General features: G+C 40.7%; 2 protein-coding genes across 3 annotated transcripts; one reads left to right on the forward strand and one right to left on the reverse strand.

The window, feature by feature from the left end:
• Positions 1-4,809: 4,809 nt before the first annotated feature.
• LOC6493103 (protein lin-9 homolog) lies at positions 4,810-6,692 on the reverse strand. The gene is made up of 2 exons (XM_001957012.4): positions 6,281-6,692; positions 4,810-6,224 (listed from the first exon to the last, which is right to left on the reverse strand). Exons 1-2 carry the CDS (start codon positions 6,610-6,612, stop codon positions 4,862-4,864), a joined length of 1,695 nt encoding a protein of 564 aa, XP_001957048.1. The 5' UTR covers positions 6,613-6,692; the 3' UTR covers positions 4,810-4,861.
• A 10,595-nt stretch (positions 6,693-17,287) lies between these two features.
• LOC6506893 (mucin-5AC) lies at positions 17,288-22,716 on the forward strand. 2 transcript variants are annotated; one of them, XM_001957011.4, is made up of 10 exons: positions 17,288-17,508; positions 18,719-18,889; positions 19,004-19,224; positions 20,071-20,260; positions 20,498-20,975; positions 21,043-21,213; positions 21,271-21,555; positions 21,613-21,802; positions 21,858-22,097; positions 22,158-22,716. In XM_001957011.4, exons 1-10 carry the CDS (start codon positions 17,405-17,407, stop codon positions 22,205-22,207), a joined length of 2,100 nt encoding a protein of 699 aa, XP_001957047.1. In that variant the 5' UTR covers positions 17,288-17,404; the 3' UTR covers positions 22,208-22,716. The 2 variants fall into 2 exon arrangements, with proteins under 2 accessions (XP_001957047.1, XP_014764954.1); XM_014909468.3 differs by lacking the exon at positions 17,288-17,508 and adding an exon at positions 17,527-17,542.
• Positions 22,717-23,015: the final 299 nt, after the last annotated feature.

Here is a 23,015-nt window from a genome sequence, read left to right on the forward strand (position 1 = left end):
ACACGAACGTCGAAAAGTGTTCTCAATTTCCTCAAGTGGAAAATGCTTCGGATTTTCCTCATTTGCCTAGTTCTCAATTTGTTCGAATATCGGGCTTAAATCCACATTGACGGACCGAAGTGCACTCGCCGATGATTGAACCAAAAAACCAAAGGCTCGGAACAAACGAATTCCAATTGCCAAACATCAAGAGCAACATTAACAAATGAAATTTTAAGGAAAAAGTTTGCCAAACTTCGCCAGCTGACCCTGAACCCAATCCAGGATCTGGAAAAAGAAACCCAAGCGAGACCGAAACTTTTTTATTAAGTTTACAGGACCAAGTTAATTTCCCGGAGCCCGAGGCTTGCGCCCTCAGAGCCCGTCGTTGCCTGTTTTTCCTAATTAATACCTCGAGACTGGAGCTGTGCTTAGAAATAAAACAGAGGCAAAGCAAAAAATAATAATAAAAAATTACAAATCCACTTGATTTATATGCTAATCAAGCGACTTGTGGCCTCTGGCCGGGGCTTAGTTTCTGGCCATCGACAGTGGCCTAAATCAAATGAAAGTTTACTCTTCCTGAGTGTTTCTTCTGACTGTTGAAAGACATTATTACCATTCGAGAAACTTTAAATTATACGCTATCGGGGAATAAATCATTCACAGATACCATCATCAGCTGGGTCACAAGGCGCAATTATTTGCCGAGAATGGATTGCCTCGTGCCAGGAATGTTTGCTACTTTCCTCCATCTCTATTTTTTGGGTTTCTTAAAGTGGAAGTGCTAGTACCCTGTAATCAATTGCTTTAACTTTCCTATTTAACTCCATAAAAATAGACTACAAATTTCAGTTCATAAAATGAATTATTGAATACTAATTTAACCCTCTTTAGACCTCGAATTCGATCCCTGGCATAATCTCTTTTGAGTGGTGAGTGATGGACAGCCTGTGGGGGAGGCTTTGGGAGGCCAAAGATGTCTCAAAGGCCTTGCTCAGTTGCATTTCACCAGCTTAGCAATGCTTAGCAGAATTGAAACGTTTTGCTGTTTTATAAATAACAACCACACGCCAGAGCCAGTCCATTCCGACGGAATGAGGGAAAAACAAGAAAACTAGAGCATGTTGCCATAGAGATTTTCCATAAATGCGACAGACAATTACTAGCACTGGCACAAGTCGACTGTCGAGATTGAAATACGAGAATGAATTCCAAGATTTTTCAATGTAATGTCGGATGCATCCAAGAGTCCCACACTATAGAAGCATCTGCAAATTTGCGCATAATTTTAAAGAAATTCATTTAAGCCATATTTTAAACTTGATACTAACTTAGTTACCTTGACTATCATTTTAACTTCTTTCTTACTCATTTAATTGAGCAATTTCGTATCACAGGACAATCGAGACACCTTGGTCTACTTCATGAAATGTAAATGCCAAACCAAACGAGCTTAATGTGAGGGCCATGCCGGTCCATCCGTCTGGTTCCTGTCGACCCTGGCCCTGGCTCACGCTGCGTATGAGCAATGTCACTGCGATAGCCTTCGGGGGCGGCAGGATAAGGGATTCTCACTGTTCGACTGTGAACGGTTTGGGTTTCAGTGTGCGTACATTAAACCAAATTACAACACATTATAATTTGTGACAAGAGTGTCCCCCAGAATTCATTTGAGAGATTCGAGATTTGACAGCCAGCAAACATGAAAATGAACGAGGAAGGATATCAGAGATAGGGCAAGGACAGAACCATTTTCCAGACGCTTATATTAATGTTTTGCCTTTCAACAGTACCAGATTACGCAACTTGTGTGTGCAGGACTATCGAAATGTGTTGCAACTTCTGTTTGGTTAGGATTCATTGAAGGCCTTTAATTATTTTATTTATACGATTGTTTTGCTATCTCTTGAAATTTAAATTAAATGTGCAGAGAGAAAAACTGGGTAGTCCTTCAATAAATCCTTCGCTTCATGATCTATTTGATTTTCCTTCACTCTAAACTCTCTCTAAAACTTCAAAGAAAAACCCTCCTATTTGCTTTTAGCTTGCAGTGAGGAAACTTTTATAAAAGTTGAATTTTTTCCAAACCGCACAGATCGATCCACGGCTCAACACTTCAAATAAATAGTCGGACATATTTCAGGCATAATTAAAGCCGTGGCAGCCACAACACGCGACGTCAATCATTGTAATTTATAACGTAAGCAGAAGCGTAACCAAACTTAAGCCATTATTTCCGCTTTATGAAATGGATGCCGACGCGTTTGTTTTCCTTTTTCCACAAATGGTTTTTCCCTTCAAACACACACACTTTTCCGCTGTTTACAGTTACTTTTGTGCTTGCCTGATGTTTGTTTTTGCCACTGCCGCTGCTGCTGCCGTTGCTGTTGCCGCTGCCGGTTGCCGTTGTTTTTGTTGCACATTTGCATTTCGTGTCCCGCTGACCGTTACCGCTGCTGTCTGCCAGCTGCCGCCACAAACGGGCTGTCCATTTCATAAATCATGTGGCCCACACACACACACTAACCCTTGTGCGTTTAAGGCAAAGGACTTACACAAAATGCACTGAAAGAAAAATATAACTTTTAATATTGAAACTAATAATAACTTCTGTGAATTGTTGACATTTTAATTTTTTATATTTAAAATTCAAGTTTAAAAATTTAGGCTTTAATATATTTCAAAATATTTTAACTAATTTTTAATAGTGCACTTAGGCAGCTAACTTACGACTGGCGCGCTTTGATTTACAAGCTTACAAAATGCTCCACTTTCAGCTTTTACCCCAAAAACCAAAACCAAACCCACATGGTATACAATTCCCAATTGGGGGAATATTAATTTTACGTTTAGTATGCATCAGAACGTGTGATCAGACATCTAAAACAATTATTTATTTAATAATTTCTCAATCTGATTATAGTGTATTTTGCACTAAAAAGTATGCTACAAAAAAGTTACCAAGTGTTACTCGAAAGGATTCCAAGATTAACTTAATTAACAGTACATAAATAACATGCTTAACTTTAATTTTATATTATAACTTGAAATGATAGATTAATTTTCTTCAAACAACTTTTAGAAAGTAAAGATAGTACCTAATTTTAATTCAATTAAGGTACACCCCGTCGTGTTCGAGTTGGTGGAAAACCACTGCGAAAAATGCTTAGCCTGCCATGGCAATACAGCCAAGACAAGTCACAAGGACTATTTGAGGTCCTGCCAAGCGGCAGCCACGCCTCTTGTCAGGCTTTCTAATCAGCCGCCACTCGCTGACCCACTTTTTTTTCGGAACCAGCCAACCAACCAACCAACCATAGATGACAATTTAATAAAGCAAATTGTGCTGCTAGTCGTGGCAGAAAGTTTCTCTGCTATTTGGATTAATCCATACCACTTGCCACTTGCTTCCTCTTCCTCATCCACATCCGCATCCGCGCCCATATCCTCATCCGTCTGCGTCGTTAATCAATTAGGTTGGCGCTTTTATAGGATTGCTTTCATGGCTGGGAGGGCGGAACATGGTAGGTTGTTTGGTCTCTATGTTGCCACTTAAGCTGTTATGTATTGATTCTATTTATATATATTATATGGACTCTCGGGAGGCTATACTCCTCGACGATGCCCCGCCACGCGCAAATATAATTAATGATCAAGTGTCGGCGAAACAAAAAACTTTAGTCATCTCGAATGCATTATGGAAGCCGGCGTATTGAATTTCATTTAGCACACGCGTCCTCCTACTTGGCCGAGGTCCTTTGAGTGGGCCAGGATTGCCTAGTTCTTGACCACGTCGAGATAAAGTTGTCCCCCTTGAGCAGCCATCTCTGGTCTCTCAGCCATTTGTTAAGTTTGTTTATCCTGGGCAGGACGATCCCTCAAGAAAACTGCAAGTGTGCTGATTTATCCAGAGGAGTAGTTTTGTGTCTGGAAGGGTAAAAAATAGTTTTTAAATTAAATAACATAAACTAACAACAAAGAGTAGTTTCTTAAGGGTTTTATGAAACATCCACTATCCGAATAGTCTATAAATTATTAAATCCTTCCAACGCCCCTGCAGCTTGCACACATTATAAATATTTACGAGTGGGAGTATATTCCTTGGTGGCATCAGAGAATGCGGCACACGATGACGGCACACTTAAGCCAAATGGCCAGTGTCCTTTCCCGCAGGACACACGCCACGAGCTCTTTTGCCGATCATTTTTCTTTCCCTGGGAGACGACCCGAGGCATATTAATGATGTCTTTATGGCGGCCCCATGGGTCACCCCAAAGCTGTGCCCCATGGAACTGACTTACCCGCAGAATTTACGAGCCTGGTGCATCCATCGGGTAATTAGAAAACAGAAAACACTTTAAATGCTGATTTATGTGGCTGCAACAGCATGCAAAGGCATTGCCACAGGTCCAGTGCCACAGCCTGCGAAGGTAGCTACAGAAGCTACAATTTTCTACAAATTTAATTTTCAGGAAACAAACTTCGTCCTTAGAAACTCATATAAATACTGAAGCTCCTAAAGAATCTAGTGGCAGAACTTAACTTAATTTACTTATTTTGAAAATGCATTAGGGCTCCTTAAAGGATTCTATTCACACAAGCATTAGTCATTTGGCTGGCAGTCTATCAACTGTTTTTACGACGTGCCCTGGGAAAGTTTTCCCTTCGAGCTTTTTAAGCCGACTCGCCAGAGAAATGGCTGGGACGCGTGCCTGCGTCGAGAAGGCTGGAACACATCGATACATCGTGTTGCAAGTTTGGAGGCAGAAACTTCGTTAAACACACCGCCGGCAACAGACTCCCAAATGCACATGACACTCCGACTAATTGAGCCATAAATAAGGGGCATAGGTTTATTTTCCGGCAGAGACAGAGGCTCTTACATGCCGGGTAGGCCGTACAGCATGGGATCTGGAGGCTGTGCCTCCACCACAAACGTGAAGATACCGTCCTCGGTCTGCTGCGGCTGTTGCTGGGTGATGTGGAAGCGTTCCGGCTTCGGGGGCAGCTTAAAAGTGGCTATCATGCGCTGACGCAGTGGTTCCACCTCCTCCCACAGCTCCTTGAAGTGATTGCCGACGCCGGGAGGCTGGTGCTCTACCACACGGTCCACCAGGTCTTTGAGGATTAGCTCCATGTCGGTGTGATTGTCCCGACCCAGCTCCCCGCTGACGTACAAAAGGGTCTGTAGGTTGAAGACCAAATCCCTCGCCGACTCCGATTCTATTTTCAGGTTCTTCTCGATCTCCGCGCTCTTGATGTCCATTTCGGCCTGGTTGCGGCACTTGAGGTAGATATCGCCGGCAGGACGGCGCTTGGAGGCCAGCTCCTTCTGCTGCTGCTTGTGGAAGGCAGCCAGGTGCTCGTGGAGGATCTTCAGCGGAGCCACGACATCCGTGTTGACGCGGTGCAGAGTAATCATATTGGCGGCATAGCGACGCTGGAGCTTCTCCCGCTGCGGGGTCATCTTGAGATCGCGACGGGTGGAGGTCGAGGTGTACACCGACTGGTTGCTGCCCTCCACATAGTCCTCGTTCATCTTGGCTATCTCCAACATGGCCTTCTGCTTGATGTCCATTAGTTTCTTGACCTTGACCAAAGCTTCCAGCAGGGTCCTGCTGTAACGATTATCGCCAATTGGCTCAGGCGGTTCGTCCTCCTCCGCCGCGGAAGGACCTGCCTCGATGGTGTGCAGCAAAATGGGTAGCGGCAGGCCAGCAAAGTTCTTGTCCGCGTGGAGGCGGTAATCGGGCAGGCGCACCACTATCTCCTTGCCCTGCATCTCGAAGCGCACCATGTAGCTGTTGTCCTGCAGATCATAGCTCATGACCTTGCCGTCGATAATGCCCATTTTGCAGTATCCTTCCATAAAGGACGTCACCTTCGTGCCAATGCTCAGGGGCAAGGGTATGCGCTTCGGAATCTGTTCCATGTAGGGCCCGTCCTCCTCGTTGTTGAACCGGCACTGTTGCAACTCCCTGACAATCCGGCGCGAGCGCTCCAGCTCCAGCCGTTCCAGCTCTATGAAAGCGGGCGAGAAGCGCCTGGCCTTACCCATGTTCCGGCGGAGGAGCTGCCAGCCACGACGGGGCATGCAACGGGTCACTATCATGGGACAGCACTCGTGGATGAAGCGCTCCATGTCGTAGGCAATGGCCATTATGGGCTTGTCCAGGAACGACTCCACGAACTCGCACCAGATCCAGCGGTGCGAGGAGAGTTGCTCCAAGAAATGGCTCAACCTACAAAGTGACTTTCTCTATAGCGCTTTTATTAAAAATAAAAGTGAATGAGTAACCTCTTGCCCCCGGGTAGTGAGTCATCTATTTGCGAGTCATCATCCGTCGGAAACGCCGGAAAGGAATCCGTGGCAACTGTCTTGTGACATTTAGTCGGCTTCTTGGCCCGGACCCGGTTGAAAACGGGTCGCTTCACGAAAAGCTCATCTTCGCCGCCATTACCGACCAACTGGTTGGTCTGCTTCACCTGGTGTTGGGCCTGGATCTGCGTCATCCGGCGGGTACTGCACAAGCCGATCTCGGCCAGCGCCGGAGGAGTCCTGGATCTCTCGGACTTTGCCAGAGAATCGTCTAAAATTTCTGGCAAATCGCATGAACGTTTAGAGGACATTTTTTCACTAAAAAGTTTACAGATTCTTTCTTTCTTGTCACAAACTAATAAAAGTGCCAAGTAGTGGCCAGAGTTGCCAACTAATCGAATAAATAGATCTGTCAACAGAGTTCTGGGTAATCGGGGGGAGTTTCAAAACAATTTTTTTGGTTAGAAAATGGCTTCAATAAAGGATTCAATAGTAAACGCTTCTAAGCATCCTTGGAAACACATTTTGTCACATTTTCTTCTCCTAATTGATTAGAAAGGGTTTTGTTTCTTGTACTTTTCCAGTGAAAGCTATTATATAAACTTAATACAGCTTAAATACTAAAGCCAAACTTATGAAACCCATTATGCAACAAACCAATGTCCTTTTCGCATTGATATCCTTTCTGCATTTTATTGATAAATCCTGTTTTGCAAAACAAACACGGTTTTCTTGGTTTTGTTGACTGGTTTTTGTTCTTTTCACAGCTCGTTATAGCCACGTGCTGGCTCTTGTTGATTTTCCAAATGAAATCTGTTGAATTTTTAATTTAAAAAACTTTTGTTTGATTTTCGCCGCTGCTGCTGCTGCTAAAAATACTGCACAATCGAGGGGGAGCAGTGGGGCAACACAATTTCTGGGAAAATAGTAAAGAGCCAAAGTTTTTGGCCAGAATCTCTGTGTGAAAGACTGGTCATTGGGGCGCGTAATTAATAAAGTTTGCATACGACTAGAATCGTGTTGCCACGCCCCGCGCCCAAAAACAGGCAACAACCAAATTTGGCTTTTAGAAGAAAAAACAACATTATTGGCTGTTGGCCATAAGCGTACTTTTGGCCTAATTTCCGTCTGTGTTGTGGTAAGTACTTGTAATTTGGTAAAGACACCAAAAGAATGTGGCTAAGATTTAATTATTTTATTAAAACTCTCAGTATATGTACTATACATACTCCAGTCGTTTTAGGAGATAGAAAATAATGCAAAAGGATTACAATTTAAAAGGTAAATAAAGAACAAAAAAATCACATTCTTAAAAAACACTTTCTTAAACCTCTCAAACCTATACACATTCTTTTTGCAGTGCAACGAAACCACAGGCACGTTTTGTGGTTATTTTTTTCCCAGAAAAAGGAAATTGGATATCCAGACTTCCTTAAAGCTCCTTCAAACTTCAAGATTTCCTTTGCCATCGTCCTGTCTTATCGATTGCCGTTCTCACCTCAGTTCAATTTTCTGTTAACCCAAACATCCGATGGCAAGACCAAGACCAAGATACCACTTTTAATTTGCATTCCTTCTTTGTAGGACTGAGCTGCGGGATGTCGAACTGCAGGACACCTGCCGCTGTTACTCATTTAATCAGGAGACAGGATGGTAACATGCGCTTGAAATTAAAAACTGGGGACAAACGCCAGACAAATGGGCGCACACTCGTGCCTTTGTATTTGTTTTGTAGCCATTGCCCGGATTCCACTGGAGCCAGGATCAGGACTCGAAACACAACATTGACATTGAACTAATGAAAGCTGCAGGCGCAGACATGCCACTCCCACTCTAAGCCACCCTCCAGAGACTAAGCCATGGAATGGGCCAGGATATGTCGTGCCAAAGGGTTATTCATGTGTGCCTCTGTTTCTATATAGACGTTTGTATATACGGATAAAGTATATATCCTTGGGAGCAAGCGAGTGATTTTTTGCTTTTGGTTTCTTTCGGTTTCGGTCTGCATGAGAGAAAAAAAAAATCTTTTTTTTGTCATTTAAATGTTAAAAAATGGATAAAAAAAGTGGAATTCAGTTTTTCACATACAATATAAAAAGGCTATCAACTTTGTACTTAATAGATCTAAAGTTTATATTAGCACTAATTTATTTTTTCCAGTGCCAGAGATTAAACCCAGCACGCGGTCTCCAGAGTCGTTTCAAGTTCCAAGTTCCGAGGAGCCTGTCGAACTTAAATTCTTGGGCTGACAGCTTTAGCTTTTTGCTCATCTACACGGCCGGATCTTTCTCGAGTTATCCGCTTTCGGCCACAACGCTTATGGCTTTTACTGTGCATTTACAGTTTATGACAGTTGGCGGCCATTAAATTTTTGTCGAAGCCAGTTTGTATCGTTCGCCACATGGGGGAGGAAGCTGGCTTATCATCACTGGACTGCTCCTTCACCAGCTGCAAGGACACACATATTAATTGATTCGAAACTGTGGCAAGTGTCCAAGTTGGTCTTTAAAGTATATATACTTTAGAGCCGCATAACAAAGCCACTTGGGAGACGAGAAAAGTCAATGACTTGAGCAGTCGCGTATTGCGAGAAAAATGCGCACTTTCCAAGGCTAAAGAAAGATTTAAGCACTTTTCAAAAGTTCTACTAACTTTTTAAATAAATAATATCGACTTTAATATATCGATATGTTTATTACATCTCTAATATGGAGTAATCGAAGTAGTAGGCTTTTTCTGCTTCGGTCGGGTTATATCCCAAATGGAGCAGGGATTTTCAGTATTCCTGATTCGGCTGCAGAGCTATTCGGTTTAGCTCCGTATTTTTAATTGTTCATTTATTTACTTTTACTAAAATATTACTTTTATTTTAATTTTTATTTTATTCGATTTGAATTGGAGAATCTTTCGTTCTCCATGGCATCGTAATCGTGGATTTATTTGGAATAATATTATTATATTTTATTCTCTTTTTTGTTGCTTGGCAGTAATATCTTATAATTCTTAAGGCTTTCCATATTTTATATTTAAATATTTTGTTTTATTTGAACTGGAAAATCGTCGTTCTCCATGACATCGAATTCTTAGATATATTTAATTTGGTCTCTAAATCATATTTTTGATTCATTTAATCAATTTTTTGTATTACTTGCATTAGTTTTAAAGTTCCAGTATTTCCTAACCTTGTGTTCCTTCGTTCAAAAACTCTTTTTCTCTTAAAATTTTAATTTCAATTATTTTTTGAGGTGGAAGGTCTTCGTTCTTCATGGCATCATAATCGTAGATTAACTTTTATTTTATTTATAATAAATACATTTTTATACCTATGATTCTTTTAATTTTTTATGATCTTTTCATTGGGCATAGACTTTTGGAAACTGCCATGAGTTTAAAATTTGGCTTGAACTTCTTTTCTTATTTTATTTTATTTATATTTTAATATTTCAGTGGGTTTCTTTCCACATCTTCGTCGTAATCATAGCCTTTTTGTATTCAGTTGATTACTCATTAAATTTTTTAAATACGTTCAAAATTTGGCGAGAAGTGCCTCTTAAAGCTTCTTTTCTTCTTTTATTTTGATTATTTTATTTATATTTCATTATGTCTTTTTCCATGTAAGCTGTTTAGAGCGGCTGCGAGTCCTGTTGGCCACACAGGATATGTCCATGTTCGCCAGCTCCTCCTGCTGCTGCTGAAGACTTCTGGATTCTGGATACGGGCAGAAGAGCCAACCGCAACCCGGTTCGGAGTGGCGTAGCTTCTTTTCTTATTTCATTTTTATTATTTTATTTATATTTCAATATTTCAGTGGGTTTCTTCTCATATGTTCGCCGCTGTCGCACTCGTATTTTGAATTGAGTTAAATACCCTTCTAATTTTCAAGTTCCACTATTTTCGGACTTATTTCTACGTTTATAATTTGGCTAAAAGTGCCTATTAAAGGCATTTCTCTTTTTTATTCTTTTACTTTTTTTAATTGAATATTTTATTTAACTTAAGATGGATTATAAACTAAATACGTTCAAAATTTGGCTAAAAGTGCCTTTAAAAGCTTATTTTCTTATTTTTATTTTAATTATTTTATCGAGATGGATTGTAGATTAAATACGTTAAAGATGCTGTTAAAAGTGCCTCTTTAAGCTTCTTTTCTTATTTTATTTTGATAATTTTATTTATATTTCATTATTTCAGTGGGTTTCTTTCCACATCTTCGTCGTAGTCATAGACTTAGTTTGAATTCAGTAAAACTTTTCTTTTTTTCTTATTTTAATTACCTATTTTATTTTTTTTGATTATTTTACTTGCGATGGACTTTCATTCTCAATAAAATCGTTAACGTCCATAAACTTATTTTCATGAACGGTAAATTCTTAACTTAATTTTGATTCTTTTGATTTTTGATTCTTTTGTTTCTGCTTTATTTTGTATTCCAGACGCATTGGATTATAGTTCAAAATTTGGCTAAAGGTGCTTATACCCACTTTTAAAACTCCTTCCCTAGTTTTATTTTAAATATTTTATTTGAGTCTGAAGTCGTTGGAAATTCTTTCTTTTTTTATGACTCAAATAATATATAAAAGCTTTGATTAGTTTTTAGTTCTTTCACTTTTTTTGTTGGCCTGAGTTCTTTTGACTAAAAGCTCCTATATGTCAAAACCTTTTCTTTTAAATTTCTATTAATATTTTTAAAAGTGCAATCTCATACATTTGTCGCAGTAATTGAAAGCGCGAAAATGACGGGTGAAAAAGTTTCTTGGTCTGGACAAATTTTTGGCTTTTTGTTCGGTGCTTTTATCAAAACTCATTTGACACTCGCAGAAGCTTTTGACCGTTATCATGAAGCCACAAAAAAAATAAATAAAAAAGGGTCTGGTCCGGGTCGAAATTGTGCGTTCGGGGCCCTTGGAAATGCCAATAATAATTATAAATATATGCGACTGCAACCCACATCAAAGCAAACATTTGAACCTGTGGGAAATGTAGGACGAACCGCAATAAAAACCAAAAATTGGGTAAATAAAGAAAAAACGAACTCCATTGACGTGAAAAATATCACCGCTTGATGGGGTTTTGCGTTCCAACTGAAAATGTTTAATTTTTATTCCTTGAATATCTCACATTCCGGACGACTTTGCAATTTAATATTTGGCTTTGGTTTACAGATCAAGGACTGGAGAGTGTAATAAAAATATGTTTATCCTTATTCCCTTATCCCATTTTTTTAAAATCCGTATTAAAGTATCTCTGCCAAAAAGACAATAATTTTGTGAACCGAATTTCAATGGGTTTTCGATTTCAATTACTATCACTTTTATTTCAATTCATGTTCAATTTTTCCAGCTATTTTACATCCATTGTCTGTGGCAAGACGCTGTTGAGTTGGCCCAAGACCCAGACTCCTGCTTTTAGCCGATTTTTCTGATGACATTGGCTTTTTATCGGACTTTTCTTTCTATTCGCCGGCCCGTAAAATTCTCATGTGATTGCATTGTCTTCGTGTCTTGAATTGGATGCACTTGAAAAAACAATATATTTTATTTCAATAAAAAAAAAATAACTTACATTTGACATTTTTTAAAAGAATCTTTGAATAAAAGAGACTATTCTTCTTCGCGATGGACTAACATCGATACGTTTTTCTCCGTTTTTATCGATATAAGATCACAGTATCTTGTATCTGATATTGAAACTATCACTTAACTCTTAAACGATTTGTTATTTATTTTATCTTAAGTGTAACAATATGTACTTGTCACTAAAGTTTTATAATGCTGCAATTCTTGTGGCTTTGTTTTTTTCTTTGTGCAACTTCGAAATGGCTGATTCAATTGGTAGATCTATTTGGTCGAATCGCAACAGACAACAGGGCGGATGAACAATGCTGCAAATCCTCTTATCAAATTGTCATCGTCATTAAATCGCAATTAGCCAACACCACAAACGGCAGTAAGAACAATCTGTCGAGGGTTTTGGGCGCCTCTCGATTGCTGACGACAGCAACTGGAAAAACAGACAACAAACGGAAAACTTTTAAGCGGAAACACGCGCCTGTCCTAGCCTGGCCAGTTGAACTTTGTTCGCCAAACGCAAGCTGACTTAAGTACTTCGGTACGAAGGCATACCCTGTCCACTCTCATTAGCCAGGATGCGTCAGGATTCAGAGCCAGGACCGAGTCATTGACACCGCCCCTGCTATTCTTAGTGTTTCAGTTTCGGTAACCAACTTTCATCGAGTGGAAAGCTGGGCTTCTTAAGTAAATCAGCTTAGCTGATTCCGGCCAGCGTTGGATGTTAACTTGGCCGGTGGCTGACGCCTGTCAGCAAATTGCCGGGCTGACGGGTGACAGATGACAGAGGAGTCATGTTCGGGATAGTCTACGAAGTGCAATTGCGGTCAAGAATTTAGTGGTTAGTTAGGGTTAATATTTAAGTTATTTATGTTTTATATATCTTTTATGGAATTTAGTATTTAAACCTAAAATTCAATCTTAAAATTTCTAAAAAGTATATAATTGAAAACCTATTTCGTCACCCTCTTTTGTGGTTCTTGGGATTTATGTCACGGAAGTTAAAAAAAAGATTTAGTTGGCCACCAAAATGGATTCCATTTCCCCATTTGCATACCCAAGAGGCTCTCGTATCGGCCAAGTTGGTGGCTTTTAAGTGGCGGCTATTCTTGGCAGAAATTCTCCCTCCCAGCCGAAAGGGAAACTTAAAGTCAATTTTACTTCTGCCGGCGGAGGAGGAAGTGCACGAGAGGCAGCAACATAAGGCATTTGCCATGTTTTTCCATCCGACAAGAAAAGCGCAACAATCGCCACTCACACGACCACCCATACAGTATGTTTATAGTATATTTCTAACTTGAAAGCAGTTGTAACAGCCAACTTTTGTGGGTGTATTTCCTCCTTATTTTTTGAGACATCCTTGCCAGGCATTTTCGTTGAATTACTTGCAGTTAAAGCCCTTCGATTCTGTTCTGAGATCGTAACAATTCTCTAAGTTTGAAAAATCTAACAATAATTTGATTTAGTGATCCCAAATCTAAAACCTATCGGGAATTAAGTTCAAAATTACCATAACTAAAACCTATCGAAAATTAGACTAAAAAATTCCATCTCTCAGTTAAATTATCGATAGATTTTTGTATAATTTTCGTTTTTTTTTTTAAAAGATTCTTCAAATTAGAAAAATTCCAACTTCACTTATTAAATTCATACAGATTTTCCTTGCTTTCTCACAATTTTTGTAGTTGTAATAGATACCTGGGTGTCTTAGCCCTCAACTTTTCAACTACTTTAGGTGAATAAAGTGTTTATTGGACAAAATAAACGTAAGCACGTAAATAGGAATTTTCACGCAAAGAACGTGACCATTTCCAGGCCTTTGGTATTGTTGTTTTAGTCGTTGGCTTACCATACAAGTGGGTTTTATCCCGAGCTCGAAGCAACAACAAATTGTTTCGCAACTTTACAAAAAGCTTGATTATTGCCTTTCTGCTGAGACAAAAAATTAAGAAATTCAAGAAAAAATGGGTCCTTAAACTATACCTTATATATAAGGAAAGCTTTTAATAACAATCCTATTATGTAAAAATTCTTGAATATTTTTTTAAGAAACATGTTTGAGCAGCAAACCACTCTAATATATTTTTTTCAGTGCATCCACACAACTGTGGCCAACGTCATCGTCTGCAGTTTGCCTGCAATTTGTGTTTTTTTTTTTGTTTTTTTGTCTCATGTTTTGGAGTTTACCCAGCTGCACTTTGTAAATGTCAGAAGGACTTGGATGCGTGGGCGGAAATCGAGGCTGGCGGGGCCAAAAAAGGTTATGTGGCGCCACATGACATTTGGCAATGCAGGCGAACGGATCCTGCGGCGTCCAAAGATTTCTCCCATTTGAATGCCCATAAATTATAAGCGGCAGACGAGCTCTTATCTGAGCAAGAGTTATAGTTCAGAGGAGTCTTTTTGTGTTTATTTTATTGATTATAGCAATTAAGCGCAAAGTTCATATTAAGGTTATCATAAATCACTCTTATTGCCATTAACAATTCTCTTTTCTTTTCAAATTAGTAAAGTTTGAAGGTTCAAAGTTCAGGAACCAAAGAATCTCTTTAAGATTTAAAACCTTCTTATAGATATTCCCCATCTCAAACATAACTTTCATTTTATTGTCGTCCAGAAGCACACATTTCGTTTTCATGTTCTTTAAAATCGAACCCTAGGCCTTGTTGCTCTTTATGTGACACAATTTATCAGCAGAGCAGGGACCCAAGACCGATGGCGACCGAAACCCGAGGAACTATAAAAACACAAATCGTTTGAGTGGAATGCAAAAATAATTTGCAAATCAAAGATTGATGCAGAAACGGCAATGGCTGGGTGAAGACCCAACGACGACAGGGGCTGAGAAGGGAAAAACAAATTCCAAGCCATTTGATTTTGGCCCAAAACCACCCACCATGCCACCCACCATGCCACCCACCATCATGGCACATTGTGTATACGCAGCGTTGACACGACCAACAAATCGTAAATTCGATAAAAGGAAATTAGAAGGGAGGAGCGGGGCCAACAAGGAAAACAAGGAAAGGAGTTCCTTCCAAAAAAGGGGAATTTAATTCAGCTATGAATAAGAAATTTTCCACTCTGCAAAGCCATATGGAAATTGAAAACCGAAACGAGGATTTTCGATTTTCACACTGTAGAGCGTGGGGCGTGGAGCGTGAGATGCCATAAATTGATTATCTAAAGAATGCGAAATATCTTCGGATTGTGTTTGCCTTCGATTAGCTATGAATCTCAGTCACGTAGCCCCGACTTAAATTACTCAACTTTTACCAGAAAATTATGAAGCCAGCCAGGAGTCTAGACACATCCCGCTGAGTGGCATTTTAATCAGATATCCTTATTGACCAACATCCTTGGCCATTAATTGAAATTGTTGAAATGCGTAAATTATCTGAAATTATAATCTGTCGATGGGTAATTAAAACTTTATTTATTACAAAGCCGAAAGAAAATTGCAGCGACGAACAAACTTGCCAGAGGCTGCCGCATTTCTTTCCACTTTGGCGGGAAAACTAGAGGGGCCCTCAAGATGAAAAGAATCCGGAAAAACAAACAAGGCTCAGGGAAAAGTCTGATTTATACCTTTATTGGGTGTTTTCTGAGACTTAGATACAACAATTTGCGGTTTCTGGTGGCCCATCCTTTCGCAGAAACCACAAAAAAGTTTAAACCGTATACAGTTTAAAGGAAAATCATAATTTCCATTTTCTTTCGAGTCTAATACCCCTAATCCCTCGTCTAAGGCTACTGTCAGACTGAAAAGTAATTAGGCCCAGATGATGTCGTAATCATAAACGAATAAAAAACTATTTCCCCAAAACTAACCAACCTTAAACTTTCAGAGTTTATCAGAGTCCTTACTCTCAAGGCTTTAAGATCGTAAAATTTTACAACTTTTGTAATTGCAAAATAGTTCGGCCCGAAACATGGAATATTGGAATAGGAAGGCCCATACACGAGACATATATTGGCGATAACAGACACCTACTCGCACCCAAGAACACCTATGCAGTATGTAGTATGTTTGGGGCAAAAAGATGCCCGGAGGCACATTTTATTGAGGCATTATCGGGCGAAATAAACGGGGACAATTTGCCGAAAATTGGTGGGTGAGAGCCGGTTTTATGGATACCATTCTGACGGGAGATGACAGCAAAAGGCGTTACAAATTGCCGGACGGGGCGTGGCAATGGGCATAGTTTTTGGTCCCCCGGTCCTGTAATGAATGGAAGTCCCGCCACACTCAAAAAAATTCAAGGTCTTCTTTATCGAATCATAACTCTAAAACTGTTTTATAAAAAAAAGTCTGAAAAGTGGTGTTGTAACTTATTTTTTGCAGTGCATCTATGGGATTTGTAAAGCCAACTTTTATGACTCATAACCCAGGGCATCGAAATCGGTGAATGGCGGAATATTTGTGTGCGATTCCCTCGATTTATCATTTCCACGGACGACGCAACTTTATTCGCTACGCTTGCCTGCCCAATTAATTGAGCAGTAAAATGCAAAAACCAAAACAAATTAAATATATATCAAAATAAATATAAAAACAAAAATACAAAGCAACACCGAAACCAAGACGCAAAATATTTGTCCTAGTTAAAGTGAAGTCGTTGCCAAAGTGACACCTCGATCCCCACAAAACAGGACCAGAAGGCGAAAGAAATTCATAAATAAACATTTGCCCGGTGCAAACAGCGAATTTTCCGAACAGAGCCATTAGAAAATGGCTTCGGGACTGGGATGGTTGGTGCAAGTGGGTGATGGGTGGCGGGCGATGGGTGGTCAGGGGGCGTGGGAAGTGTCAAGGGTGCGCGATAGCCCGTTGACAGCTAGGGAGGGAAAACGGAAGCGGTGCGAGCGCCAGGTGCTTCTCCCTCCCTTCCGACGGACGTTCGTGTTTATGCAAAATTTAATTTCAAGTACTTGCTCAAATATTAGCAGCAGCGACAAATTCAATGATATTTTATGGGAAAATTCTCCTCTAGCTTCATGAGGAAAATGTAATAAAAGTTTGACTAAAAAGTAACGAAAATAATAAGGATAGAATCAACATAATATCTTTTTTATAAAAAGCTCTTTTCTAAACGTAAAAATATATTCTACTATATTAAAATAAAAAATATTATTAAGGTATTTGTTTAATTTTCTAATTTGGCGCCATTATTTTACAAATGCCATGTAGCGCTTACACTAGAAAAATAATTACCCAGATAAACACAAAATATATAATACTGCTTTAAAATGGAACGTCTTAATCAAATAATAATTATGTATATTAAACAAATTGATTTTTAAAGATAATATTTTTTAAAAGGACAAAAGTAACGGCCAAAAAACGCCACAGGGTGTACCATAACATCAAGTTGGCAGCACTCAATTCAGTGTTGGAAAATAGCAATCTCTAGCACAAGGCAACGCTAGAACCGATCGCTTTACAACACCATCTTCCAAAAGAGAAGAGGAAGAGAACCACGCAGAGATAAACTGCAATATTCTAATTTCCTTGGAGTTCCAGCTCCGCTGGGCTATGTGGCCGTCATTCGCGAAAAGCATAAGTCTGATAGATCAAGAGTTTGTCCATAATGTCGGTTGTGATATCGAGCTGTTTGTAAAGAAGCGCCTGAGTTCTGGGTAAGAACTTTTGCCACGAGAAATAAATGCGTAGGTGTGTGAATGTTCTTGTGAGTGTCTGTTTTCATGTGTGTAAGTGTGTGTGTGTGTGTGTGTGTGTGTGTGTGTGTCAGACGAGGCAACCTTTAGTGGCCCCCCAAATCCAGCCCCAATGTTCCGTTCTCCCGATATGGACACCAGCTGGTGGCTCTCTGCAAAAAAAAAAAACAACAAAAACAACTACTTGTAACCGGGTCCCGTTAGCCAGAAAACAAGCAACAATATCCAGTGCACTGGAAAAAATATTCTTTAAACTTTATTAATCAATATGCTAAGTTCTAAAATCTGTATATCCAAAAAAAAGCATGAAATGTAAGAAGAAATATTCCAATAAGAAAGTTACAAGAGAAATATTTTTGAGAGTGTATGATAACGCGGAAATGTGCAACAAACGCTTCAACAACAACAAAGACAAAGGCAGAAACGAGAAGTAGTACGAGTTTTGTGTGCCTTTCGTGCAGATATTACCAGTTTTTCGCTATTTTTTTCTGCACAAATGCCACAAATTCGAGTTTTCCCAGCTGCTGCCACAGCAACATGGGGGAAAAGCAACAATAACAACAATAGTGTAGATTTTCCGCATTGCAGTTGCGCCAACTAACACGGTTTTTCTTTTTCACATTGCTCGCCCGCCACTCTCAGCATGCAGTGCACGTTTAATAAACAATTAATCGCCGTGCGATAAACAACCCGCCTCGCATAGTTAAATGACTTTGAATATTACACCACGCGGTGGCTAGTTTATTACATAACAATTTACAAGTCGCGCTTCAATTTGCGAGATTTTGGGAGCTTCTTGAGGTTGTTTTTTTGTTTTTGTTTTTTCATCAACAACCTGTTAGCTCTCTTTCTAACCGTGTTTATGGGGCGACCAAATCGTGTTTGAGAAAAAGGAACTGATAAAGAAATGAACTAAAAGTGGTTATCTATTTTGGCGAATGTTTTCTTTTGCGCCCCAGCTGTTGTGTGTTTTGTGAATCGAAACGAATACCCCTCCGATAATGATCCAGAGCCAGCGAGAATGTTTTTAATTTGTCCAATTAAGGCTGATGTTATGACTTTCCCGCATAAACGATCGCCATCGATATTGAGCGCCTCTCTCCTACTCCCATTCTGACCCCCTTTCTCATCGTGCTCTCTCTCTTATCTCACTCTCTCTCTCTATTGGCAGTGTTCTTCTCTTTCCACCTGTGGGCAATTACCGCCGTTATCTCATCCATCAAACATGTGAGAGCTACCGCCAGCAGTACGATCTGTTCACGTTCTCAGTGGGGCAAGGGCCGCACCGACGCACGGTTTTGTGCTTTCGCAATCAGCTCCTCGATCCGCACGGCTTTGAAGCGTGAGTATATTCAAGAAGAAAATCAAGAATACGAAAGAAGATTATATTTTAAGCTTATAGTAATAAATTGAAAGAGCAATTGCAAGATCGAGTAACTGTAACCCTCTCTTACAGCCGCAAGCAACAACAGTTAAAGGAAAAGGAAAGAGACAAGCAGCCGAGGGACAGGGAGTCAGTGAAGAGCTGGCGGAGCAGTCATCCCCCCACTAACGGTAGCAGCAGCAACAACAACAACAATAACAACCACAGGAGAAGCAGCAGCGCCAGCAGAAGAAAAATAACGGCAACGGAGCTCTGTAAGATGGGCGTCAAGAAGCATATCAACGAAGCACCATGTGAGTAAATAAACAAAGAAACACTCATTTTTGAATTCATTTTTGGCGAATGTATTTAGCAAGCGTCCAAAAATGTTTGCAAATACGCAAAAAAAAAAAAAAGATACAAAACAAAGGCGAATCCAAAATAAATTAAAACAAATGCAATACCGTATTATTAGTGGGGGAGGATGGATCGCAACGGTGCATGGAACACCCTACACTTAAAATACTCTTAAATTCCATTTAAGAACTTCTCTTCTAGAGGGCTTAGTTACTTTTCTAAGATAAAATATATTTATTTAAGAAAAATATAAAAAGAAGAATAACATAATAAGTTATCTTAAACTCCCTGTGAGTCCCCTCCAGTTAAGAGTGTATCAATTTATTATTTGAATAAAAATAACCAAATGCCAGCCGCTCTGTCGACGCAGACGCTGGCAGAGGCACTGGGTGCTCTGCGGGTCACGCAGCTCATTCAAGGTCGCCGTGTTTTCTTAGCGGATTTTTTGAGCTGTTGCATCACACGCGCGAACGCTCCAGCTGCGCACGCTCACTTGAGGCAACTGCCCCTTCTCCCTTCCCACTTGACTGCTCCACTGTGTTCCCCTCTTCCTCTTCGGCATCTCCCACCTGCCAAGTTCGTGTTGACATTCACGAAACTGGGCACAAAGAAGGCTGCGTAAAATTGGGTCGACATAAGTGAATTTTGTTTTAATTTATTTTATGCCAAATCCGTTGCTTCACCTTAGTCTGTTTTTCGTCTATTTCATTTTACCAACCTATGTATCTATTGTGTGTGTGTGTGCCAACTATTGTTGCTAATCGTCTGCTGGCCTCTCTCCCATCTTGTTGCCCATCTTTTAGTAAGCAAATCGAACTCGGTGGATCTATACCGACCGCCAGCATTGAGGAACAACAGCAGCAGCGAGGAGGCTGCACCACTCGATCCGTCATCCACTACTGCAACGAGAACAGACACAACAACAACAACAGCCACCGCTGCAGGAACAGCAACCATTACTGCATCTTCCGGTCCTACCTCTACAGATAGCAGGTAAACAAGCCATTAACTTTCAAAGGCAGTTCAAGATCGGTTATTTGAGAAACTCAAGAAAATATTGTAAAGGAGTTTATGTAAGTTTTGTAAAAATAATAGTTTTTTTGGTTTATAACTGAAATAAAATATGTTTCAAGCCTTAGTCTTATAGTTTCCATGTCATTTACGAAATTCTCTTGTGAGCTAATCGATTACCTTTTTTTGTTACCTCTGTTTTGCTCCACTCTTTCGCAGAGAGCAACAAGTGGACGAGTCGACCGTCTCCGTCTCCGCCGAAGCAGAAGCAGCAGCAGCAGCAGCGACCCGTCGCAAACGCCGTCCCGATCGCGCCGTTTATGTGCCAAGGGCACGACGAAGTCAAACCACACCACCGACCAGTACCAGCACCAGCACCAGCACAACAACAATAACGATAGCAACAGGTAGTACGCCACCACCACCAGCATCGGACATCGTCGCTGTCGCTCCGACGCCGGCAGTTGAAAACGCAACAACGCCAGTTGCAGATACACACTCGCCCAAAGCGGACGATACCAACGGCCAGCAGCCCAATCCCAAGAAGTCCAGGTCGCATCGTGAGCGCAGGGAACGCGGCAGAAAAGCAGCATCAGAAGCTGCGGAAAAACACCCGGAAGCGGCATCCACTGTACTGGTGATAGCAGGAACTGAAAACGAAGCGCCGAACCAACAGCCGGCCAACTGTGATAGCGAGGTGGGTTTCAAGGAGTCTATTTTGAAGGAAGAGTGTCTTACATGTGTTTTCCTTTCCATATGAGCAGACCATGAGCGGCGCCCAGCGAACCAAATCCGGCAAATCAGCCAGGAATGGCAAACAGCAGCCTGTGCCGCCGTTGCGCATCGAGGATGTGGCCTCAGCTAGGACCAATTCCAATGGCGAGGAGGCGGCCAAATGTGATAACGATGTGCGCGAGCTGCAAAGGGCCTCAAAGGTAAGTGATTCCGAAGCCCAACCATAGCAGGGATTAAACATATCATTCTTTTTTCAGGAAATCAATCGCAGTAATCGTCGCATTATGAAACAAACCTTCGTCTCAGATATATTGGAGATTCCTGAAAAAATAGAAACGGCGCAACCCAAGCCACAAAACTCAGTGAAACCACCACCGCCTGCAGACAGCACCACCGAGGATGATGAAGAGGAGGAGGAGGACGAGGACGACTGGGAGACGAAGTTCGACGAGAGCGGCGACTGCTTGGATCCCAAGATTCTCCAGGAACTGAGTGAATCGGTGGGCAAGTGTAAAATAGAATTGCCCAAAATGGACTACACCGTAGGTTTCAAAAACGGAAAATAAGTTTAAATAATTCATAACTTTGTAAATTCTTAGGTTTTCCACATCAAGCAATCCCTGCTGAATGAGGAGGAGTTCCCCCACGTCCTAGAAGTGTCCAATTTTCCCGTGGAGTTCAAAACGCCCGACCTACTCATGCTATTTTCGCAGTACAAGGGCAGCGGCTTTGAGATTAAGTGGGTGGACGACACCCATGCCCTGGCTGTGTTTAGCAGTTCACGTATTGGTAGGTTGTTCTGCAATCTAATCTGAAAAATTAACTAATTAAGGTCTAAAAACAGCTGCCGAAGTTCTGACGATGGGCCATCCGTTTGTGAAGCTAAAGCCACTGGCCGAGGCCACCCTGGAGTCGCGACTGAAGGCAAAGAAGGCCGGTGCCACCTCACTGCAGCCGTATCGCCAGCGACCGGAAACGTGCACGGCCTTGGCCCGTCGCCTGGTGTCCGGTGCCTTGGGGGTCAAACTGCCCACAGCGCCGCAGGAGCGGGAAAAGGAGAGGAGAGTGCTACGCGAAGCCAAAGGTGGGTGATTCAAATTATTGGGATTGCCTTTATACTTATTGATATTTTTTTCCATTTCAGAACGCAAACTGTTAGCTGCCAAACAGCGGGACGAGGCCTGGGAAAGCTAGGTCGCGGCCCCTGCAGGCAAAATGCATTTTTCTCGCATGCGCAACGCATGCCACCAACGACCCTCAACAAAAACGATAGTAGCTACAAACCCCAAAACCACAACAAAAAGAAAACGATACAGAAACAGAAATGGAAATGTAAACGGAAACGGAACAACAACCGGGCATAACACCCACAAAAACTCTCAATCAAAGCTATCAAAATAAGCGTAATTTGCATGCTGCCATGCAATCTACTTTTAAATGTTCGCTTTTTGTGCAATTAACACAGATTTTTGCTCAATTTGTTGTAGTTTTAGATGATGGATTAATGCATTATTTATCGCCTAGGCCGTAAGAGAGATATATCTATATATATTTATTGGTCGTCGTAGAAGGTAAAATTGCATATATACGATATGTACGTGTTGTTTTAACTCCAGGCGTAAATCTTAATTTTTAAGCGCAAGCAATTTATACATACATATATATATTTTAATAAAGTTTATAGCTTTTAAGTACGAAAGTAATAATTATGTGTGTTTTTGTAAAGAAAAGGATACTTTCTTGATTAGGATCATCTGAAATTATTCATTTTAATGGACAATATGTTGCTCCCACTATACTTTTTCATAAATTTTCCGGAGATCATAGATACTATATAGAAAGCTATATAAGAATCGATCACATATAATATATCTCTATACAATCGGAAATCGTGTTTTTGGGAAACAAAACTTTGTAACTTTTTACTTTTAAAATATGAATGTTATACGGAAAGAAACTGCTCTTATACTGAAATTCCAACAAGGATGGACCAACTATATCC

This window comes from Drosophila ananassae, chromosome 2R (genome assembly GCF_017639315.1).
Source record: "Drosophila ananassae strain 14024-0371.13 chromosome 2R, ASM1763931v2, whole genome shotgun sequence".
Classification (NCBI taxonomy): domain Eukaryota; kingdom Metazoa; phylum Arthropoda; class Insecta; order Diptera; family Drosophilidae; genus Drosophila; species Drosophila ananassae.

Coding starts and splice junctions, on each gene's coding strand:
- LOC6493103 (XM_001957012.4), bottom strand. CDS start 6,612: ATGTCCTCTAAACGTTCATGCGATTTGCCAGAAATTTTAGACGATTCT. Junction 6,225..6,280: donor TCACTACCCGGGGGCAAGAG/GTTACTCATTCA, acceptor GTCACTTTGTAG/GTTGAGCCATTTCTTGGAGC.
- LOC6506893 (XM_001957011.4), top strand. CDS start 17,405: ATGTGGCCGTCATTCGCGAAAAGCATAAGTCTGATAGATCAAGAGTTT. Junction 20,261..20,497: donor CCTACCTCTACAGATAGCAG/GTAAACAAGCCA, acceptor ACTCTTTCGCAG/AGAGCAACAAGTGGACGAGT. Junction 21,556..21,612: donor TGCCCAAAATGGACTACACC/GTAGGTTTCAAA, acceptor GTAAATTCTTAG/GTTTTCCACATCAAGCAATC.